The following is an 8,053-nucleotide window of genomic DNA, read 5'->3' as shown; positions in this document are numbered from 1 at the left end:
TCATTCCGGGTACTGAGAGGTGCAGTCTCAAATCTGACTTCATATTCGTCATCGGCGTGGTCGTTTCATACGGAAACGACACCAATATCGACATTTTACCCCAACTTCAAAATTGGGGGTGGGGGTGCTCCTGCATTCCCCAATTGGGGCCTGGAAAAACCAAAACTCGCCAGATATGATTTCTTCATGCCTTCATTAGTTAGTATACAAAATTTCATCCGAAAGTGTAAATTTCTCGTATTTCAATGAATTTTTATTGGAAAGTCGAAATTTTGAAAGGGGGGTGAGCCCAAAATAAGCGCCTGGGGGGTTGGGGAAATTGCACATTTCTCATCTACGATACCAACACTACCCAAAAATGCAATTTCCCCACACATTCCTCGAATGATTTACGGACCCAAAATTGGCCCCATTTGGGCCCCAATCTCGAAAATAAGCGGGTCCAGCGCTGGGGAAATTGCATTTTTAGCAAGAGCTCGTCCGTAAGCCCATTTCCCGCCCAAAACATTTCACATTCCCGATTTGATTTACAGAATCGCTTTTTTGAGGGTTAGAATCTAGTCTATCTAGGACATCTCAAAACCACCTAATCGACTCAGAATTACATATGTACTTAAAAAATGACTGAGGTACAAAGACAAAGTATTTAGGTACCTAGGTATGTCGATACAAAAACCTTTGACCTTTGTGCATGCAAACCAAATTTCAGACTTTTCCTGAGTTTTCTTTTTCCCATTACTTTGTCTGCGACATGAATTTTAAATTTTTCTTCAAAAATAATCGCCGGTAATGTTTCGTTCATTCCTTTTCAAATTCAAACTACCTACCTAGGTAGGTACGAATTTTTCATCATTATTCATTTTTTCCCCCAAAACTAATAACAAGAGATAATTTTGAATATTAGAACCTACACCAAGGGATTTTGTTAAATTATTTGGAAATTCGAAAATTCGCCGGAGGCTCCAGAACACGAACAGCTCGAAAGCATCATCAATCAACTTTGGAGGTCGAAGATGAAGTAGATAAAAAAAAACAAATTTTAGCCTCTTACGATGGTTCGATTATATTTTGATTTTTTTCGCAAGTAATTTGTCAAAATTTAAAATTTTCCAAAAATCAAGAAATGAATGTTGACATTCCGCCACCGCTTCTTTTTCGTTAATTTTCTAAAGTCACGCCGAGGCCGTAATCAATTTTTAAAACTAGAAGTATGACGATCCTTTTTTCAAACTTGAGAATGTCTTGTTGTTTTTTTTACAGTCTTCAACTGTTCAACTCACCTGTCTGTTGATTTATAAGTGATTTATGGTACGAGAAAAGTTGATTTTCAACTTTCATTCAATTCCAGAAATTCGTTATCGGTGCCGTGTCGACTTCGCGGTTTTCTGCCTCTTTCTTTAATCATAATTGGTGACACGGTGACTCAGCAATTTCTCAATTCTATTTACCTAATGGATGAATTTTCTATTTCTTATCAAACTCATTAGGTATATTGAAATTCTTAATTTACCCTCATCAATACTTATGGAAAAATGTAAACATATTATACGAAAAAAATCATTCTTAATAAAAAAGAAACATAAAAAGTATAAAATTGTACAGGAGAAAAAATATAATTATAGCACAGTCTTCTTTAAATCACATAAAATGGATGGTATGAAAGAACACCACACACAGACATCGACTCAGCATTGATACAATTCATTACTTACATTTGCGTTTACAAACCTCCACGACTAATTCTATCGCCATTTCTTTATTCAATTTTGTAAATTCGTCTGAAACCCCAATCGCAAAGAAATTCTCAGTCCCAAACATCACACAGGATTCCTTCAACTGATCGAGAATATTTTTCATCTTGGTAACGCTACTCATTACAATCACACGTTCGTACAAAGATATGACATTTTCAACGGTGATATTGGGCTGTATCAGCGAAATACAACGCTCGGCTAACAATTTCACGTTGTATTTATTCGACAAGTTGAGTAATTCTGCAAAACAACAAAAAAAAACCAGATCAATGAAATAGGTATATTACATATCATACGTGAAGGTTTGTCTAATTTGAATGTAGGTAGATAAATTAATCTCATTTTGTACTCATACCAATAAGTTCGTCGAGGGATAACGTATCATCCATTTGATCTGTGTATACGTATTTGAGGAAAGCTTTATACACTTTGAAATCACCATCTTCAATTTCTAGAACGCTATGATATCAATTTTCGAAATTTAGAAATTAAGGTAGGTATCTCTTTCTCACTTTCTGACAACACGATACACACATGAAACGAATCATGCAGAACATTAGAGTTAGTTATTACCTACCTTGGTTTCTCAATCGACCAATCATTTTGAAATACTTCAGCGAAATGTTCACATCGTACAGCTAATATTGATTTATGGACCGGAATTGTTTTTCCTTCCACCACAACAAATAGGTCACAGAATTTCTGAGAGCGAAATGATAAAATTATCGAATTTGGTTAAATTCAAACTGCTAAGTATAAAAACTGATTCGCAGATCTAAGTAAAACTCACCGGATCATCAAAAGCTTTTTTGAGCGAATCGAGTAGTGAATTTTGGGCATCTGCCGTACTACATTCAACCTGAGTGATTTGAGAGTCGGCGAGGTCGTGTTTTTTCATTGATTTGGAAATTGAAGCTGGTAATTCGTTGACATTTATTGGCTTGTAAGTGACCAATGTAGGCGAAGAATAATGATGGAAAACTTCATGAAGCGATTCAAACGGTATAAGCTGAGGCTCGGAAATGACTCCTCCTGAAAACAAGAAGAATTATTTCAATTTGCTGATATAGCAATTTGAATCTTGGTTTGAATACAAAAAGTATGGTTTTCAAAATCTACTACCCTAGCAGATTATTTGTGAATTTTAAATCTGCCAAAATCCAGAAAAAAACATACTTCCCAAAATTTTCAAAATTCACATACCAAATTTTCAATTTCTTACCTCGACCTTCTCCCCACATGTACACTTTGCCACTTTCAGTTAACAAAGCTGAAAGAGAACAATAACAGCTAGCAGCAATGTCAACAACTCTGCAAGAAAAAAATTAATGCATTACATTTCGTAACTCTCAACATCTTATTTTAAGAAAGAACTATCCATGTCAACTAATTTACTTTTCGGTAATGAATGAGTTGTGTTTGAAGTTTTCACAAGGCATGGGACATTTAAGGTCATCGAAGTCTATTCCTAGCTGTTTATTTGCATTATTGCCGGTCACAAATAAACGACCGTATTCATCCAAAGCAAATGCGCATAAATATCCTTGAATTAGTTTAACAATTTTACCAGGATTGGCAGCGTTTTCAAAATTCATTACTTCACAGCGATACTTCTCTCTACGTCGATTACCAAAATCGCCATTGCTGTTTACTATCTTCATCACCTGAAATTATGAAATTTCACACACCAGTTTATGAACCTAAACCTATTTAGATATTCACAAACACGAAGACGTTGATGTAAATTACTTTTCCATCATCCAATAATGAAATATAAAACCACCCAGTCCTGTTGTGTTCACTCCCAGCCACATAGAGTACATTCAATGGTTTTGCTTTCACCGCGCTGGTGTCGATCAGGCACTTGGACTGCTTGAATAATTCAAATTTATAAAGCTACAAATAAGTGCGATAAAATTATTGATGCAATGATTAGTGATTAAATAATATAATAATGTAGTAAATAGATATGAATTTTTTGAAAAAGTCGTTATTCTACCTTTCCATCATCACATAAAGCTAAACGTTTGCGCAATGGTCCAATGGCGATATCAACCACACGCAAATCCTGCAATGCAGACACTTTCTGAGGTATAACAGCAACAGTTGTATATTTCCCTTGGCTCCAGTCGTAATAATATCCATGAACAAAAACGTCGCCTTCCTCAGTACAAATGAAAACTTCTGAGGGCCCGTATACAAACTCTAGAGAATAATGAAAGAGGTAGGTTTATTATAGGAAACCAAACCAATAAATTATCATCACCGCAATGATTCGTATAACACTGTAAGAGATTGTATAGGTAATTATTGAATAATAAAATACTTTTAATTCGTTTTCCACACAACGGAGAAAGTTTCACCGGTTCGTAAAATTCTGTTTTCAACGTGGTTTTCGCGTTGGAGTCCACTAATGAGGAACTTTTTTCACAGAACTTGCTAAACTTTTCAGCAGCATAAACTTCACGGTTCTTCATGACAAAGAGGATATTACTATTCTTAAGATCGTCTCCTTAAAACAAAGGATAATCAAATATTACACAAAGCAGTTTACAAATAGATACGATATTATCTAATAGTGACTTACTCCAAATGGCAAAAGTTTCGATTCGTTCGATAAAATCATCGCGTAATTTCCATTCGCAAAGGTACTTTCGAATATCCATTCTCGATTTTCAGTTGAGTTTAAATTACAGGTAATTAATCTTAGCTGATACTTCGTTCAAACGAAACTACGAACGATACAATACGACGAAGTAGGCTATGTAGAGACAAGAAAATATAAATTATTTTTAAGCCCTGGGAATTTATCACTATGAGTGATGATAAAGTGATAACAAGTAACAACAACTACCGCTCTACTGCCGCTGCCATGCGAACCGGTTTGTCAGTTGACTCGTCCCCTTGCCTTTTCCACCCTCACAGAGCTCCTGCATGATGGTGTTTTTGTTTTTACTCCAATGTTTTTCTGAATTTTTAATTCACATGTGAGGTGCTGATTTTGGTTTCCTTTGAATCATCATTTCATTTCAAGCACGTTGAATTTTCAATTTAAATTATACCCATCATTCAAAACTCACATAAAAATTGAAACATTTCATTAAAAAATCAATCTTTATCATAAGTAAGAGAAACATGAAAAGTATAAAATTACCTAAATCACAAAAAAGTCAGTCAAATAAACAATGGATAAGTATAGGTACCTAGTACAAGTCTTATGTAAATCACATGATATGCAATGCAAGTATGAAAGAGCACCTTATTTCGCTTTACTGATACATTTTATTCTTTACTTTTATGTTTGCCAACTTCTACGACTAATTCTTTCGACATTTCTGCATTTAATTTGGCAAATTCGTCTGACACTGCGATCGCAAAAAAATTATTCCCACAGAACTTCACACAGGATTCCTTCAACTGATCGAGAATATCTTTCATTCCGGTGTCGCTCATCACAACAACACGTTCATACAACGATACAGCATTTCCGACGGTAATATTCGGCTGTACCAGCGATACGCAACGCTCGGCTAACGATTTCACGTTATATTTGTTCGCCAAGTTGAGTAATTCTGCAAATCAGAAAGAAAAAATCTGAAATATGTACTCACATAAAAAGTTATTATAATCTCATTTTGAACACATACCAATAAGTTCGTCGAAGGATAACGCATCATCCATTTGATCTGTGTATACGTATTTGAGGAAAGCTTTGTACACTTTGAAATCACCATCTTCAATTTCTAGGACGCTAGATACCAATTTTGGTGATTTAGAAATTTAGGCATATCTTTCTGACGATACAATACTTTACACACGAAACGAATCATGCAAAACATAGTTATCTACCTCTGTTTCTCAATCGACCAATCATTCTGAAATACTTCAGCGAAATGTTCACATCGTACAGCTAATACTGATTTATGGACCGGAATTGTTTTACCTTCCACCACAACAAATAAGTCGCAGAATTTCTGAAAGTGGAATAATAAAATTATCGAATTTGGTTTAATTTGAATTGCTAAATATAAAAAAATGATTCTCAGGTCCAAAAATAACTCACCGGATCATCGAAGGCTTTCTTGAACGAATCAAGTAATGAATTCTGGGCAGTAAGGTCGACTTTTTTCATTGATTTGGAAGTTAAAGCTGGTAATTCGTCAACATTTATTGGTTTGTAAGTGACCAATGAACGCGAATAATGATGAAAAACTTCATGAAGCGATTCAAACGGTGTAAGCCGAGCTGTGGAAATAGTCCCTCCTGAAATCGAGAATAATTATTTCAATTATTGATAGCAGTTTGAATACCCAGAATTTTTTTAATTCGCATACCAAATTTCTAATTTCTTACCTCGACCTTCACCCCACATGTATACTTTGCCACTTTCAGTCAACACGGCTGTAAAAGAACAAAAACGACTCGCAGCAATGTCAACAATTCTGCAAGAAAAAAATCAATGCATAACATTTCATAACTCTCTACATCTTATTTCAAATTTAAGAACTATTCGTATGAACTACTTACTTTTCGGCAATGACTGAATTGTGTTTGGAGTATTCCCAAAGCAGCCAACGTTCATGGTCAGCGTAGTCCATTCCTCGGTGCACAAATAAACAACCGTACTCATCCAGAGCAAACGTGCAGAAATATCCCTCGATCAATTTAACAATTTTACCAGGATTGGTAGCTTTTTCAAAATTCATTACTTCGCAGCGACAGTTCTCTCCTGCACTGTTAGTAATACTCGTATCTATTTTTATCTTCACCACCTGAAATTATACATAGGTACAAGTTTAGGTACCTACCTAAACCGGTTAAAACCTTACGTTACATGAAGATTTTAATGAAAGTTACCATTCCATCCTCCAATAATGAAATACAAGAATTACCCCTCATGTAGAGTACATTCAATGGTTTTGCTTTCGCCACGCTGTGGTCGATCAGATACTTGGACTTCTTGTCAAAATCGCATACATAAAGCTACAAATAAGGGCGATAAAATTGATGTAAATGATTAGTGAATGAATAAAATAGAGTAGTAGATACGAATTATTTGAAAAAGTTGTTCATTATACCTTTCCATCATCACATAAAGCTACATGTGTGGACCATGATCCAACGGCGATATCTACCACACTCAAGTCCTGCAGTTCAGATACTTTCTGAGGTGGAACAGAAACAAAACCATGTTCCACTCCGTTGTAACAATACCCATAAACAAAAACTTCGCCTTCCTCAGTGCAAAAGAAAATCAGCTTTTCCCCGAACACAAACTCTGAAGAATGATGAAAGAGTTAAGATATAGGTATTACAGGAAACCAAACCAATAAATTAATAATTCGTATAACACAATATTGCAGGTAGAAGATTGTAGGTAATTATTGGATTATACATTACTTTTAATTCGTATGCCACATAACGGAGAAAGTTTCACCGGTTCATAAAATTCTGTTTTCGCCATGGTTTTTTCCTTGGAGTCCACTAATGATGATGAATCTTTTTCGCAGAACTCGGTAAACTTTTCAGCAGCATAAACTTCACGGTTTTTCGTGACGAAGAGGACATTACTATTCTCATCATTGTCAACTTGAAACAAAGTAATCAAATATTACACAAAGCAGTTTACAAATAGATACGAAATTATAGTGACTTACTCCAAATGGCAAAAGTTTCGATTCGTTCGATAAAATCATCGCTTAGTTTCCATTCGCAAAGGTACTTTCGAATATCCATTTTTGATTTTCAGTTGAGTTTAAATTACAGGTAATGAATATTATTAGCTGATACTAGAGACGAAATGATTTTTCATCCCTGTTTATCACTGAGTGATAACACCCCTGCACCCTTGCCCTGCTAACCGGTTTTGTAAAGACCACAACTACCTGAAAACTAGTTACTCTAAATCGGGCGGGCGATGTACATAATACACATTCTTCGAGTTGTGGAAAAAATTTATTTTCTCAATTTTCATCTTATCGTTGAATTATTGAATAAGAATGTCCTTGGAGTGAGTGAAGCTATATATTGCTTTGAAACAGAAACAGTAAACACAAAACGAAGAGTAAGTAGGTAGGTATGTATCTGAATTTTGAGTTTACATGCGAGGCGCTAATTTTGTTTTCCCTTGAATCATTATTTCACTTCAGGCACGTGGAATTTGGAATCTTCAATTTACATTACACTCATCGTTCAAAACTTGAAGAATAAATGGAAACATTTTATCAAAAAATAGGTCTAATATCGGTAAAAGAAACATGGAAGATATAAGATTCTACCTCAAAAAACTTCAATCGAAT

The 8,053-nt window shown here is 35.0% G+C and overlaps 1 protein-coding gene across 3 annotated transcripts; it reads right to left on the bottom strand.

Moving 5' to 3' along the window:
• Nucleotides 1-1,594: 1,594 nt before the first annotated feature.
• LOC135837640 (RCC1 and BTB domain-containing protein 1-like) lies at nt 1,595-7,914 on the bottom strand. 3 transcript variants are annotated; one of them, XM_065352982.1, is made up of 10 exons: nt 7,412-7,625; nt 4,081-4,266; nt 3,754-3,959; nt 3,504-3,650; nt 3,150-3,418; nt 2,977-3,065; nt 2,545-2,786; nt 2,332-2,456; nt 2,110-2,213; nt 1,595-1,994 (listed from the first exon to the last, which is right to left on the bottom strand). In XM_065352982.1, the coding sequence occupies exons 1-10, from the start codon at nt 7,488-7,490 to the stop codon at nt 1,705-1,707; spliced, it is 1,737 nt and encodes a 578-aa protein (XP_065209054.1). In that variant the 5' UTR covers nt 7,491-7,625; the 3' UTR covers nt 1,595-1,704. The 3 variants fall into 3 exon arrangements, with proteins under 3 accessions (XP_065209054.1, XP_065209053.1, XP_065209055.1); XM_065352981.1 differs by lacking the exon at nt 7,412-7,625 and adding an exon at nt 4,342-4,586; XM_065352983.1 differs by lacking the exons at nt 1,595-1,994; nt 2,110-2,213; nt 2,332-2,456; ... (4 more) ...; nt 3,754-3,959; nt 4,081-4,266 and adding exons at nt 4,850-5,326; nt 5,402-5,505; nt 5,604-5,728; ... (4 more) ...; nt 6,833-7,032; nt 7,155-7,343 and having other exon boundaries at nt 7,412-7,914.
• Between the last annotated feature and the right edge of the window lie 139 nt (nt 7,915-8,053).

The sequence above is a fragment of the Planococcus citri genome, chromosome 2 (assembly GCF_950023065.1).
Source record: "Planococcus citri chromosome 2, ihPlaCitr1.1, whole genome shotgun sequence".
NCBI lineage: Eukaryota > Metazoa > Arthropoda > Insecta > Hemiptera > Pseudococcidae > Planococcus > Planococcus citri.
Note: the sequence above shows the minus strand (reverse complement) of the source record. Positions and strands in the feature narration are given on the sequence as shown.

Coding starts and splice junctions, on each gene's coding strand:
- LOC135837640 (XM_065352982.1), bottom strand. CDS start 7,490: ATGGATATTCGAAAGTACCTTTGCGAATGGAAACTAAGCGATGATTTT. Junction 3,419..3,503: donor CATTATTGGATGATGGAAAA/GTAATTTACATC, acceptor TCATAATTTCAG/GTGATGAAGATAGTAAACAG. Junction 2,214..2,331: donor TGGTCGATTGAGAAACCAAG/GTAGGTAATAAC, acceptor TTGATATCATAG/CGTTCTAGAAATTGAAGATG.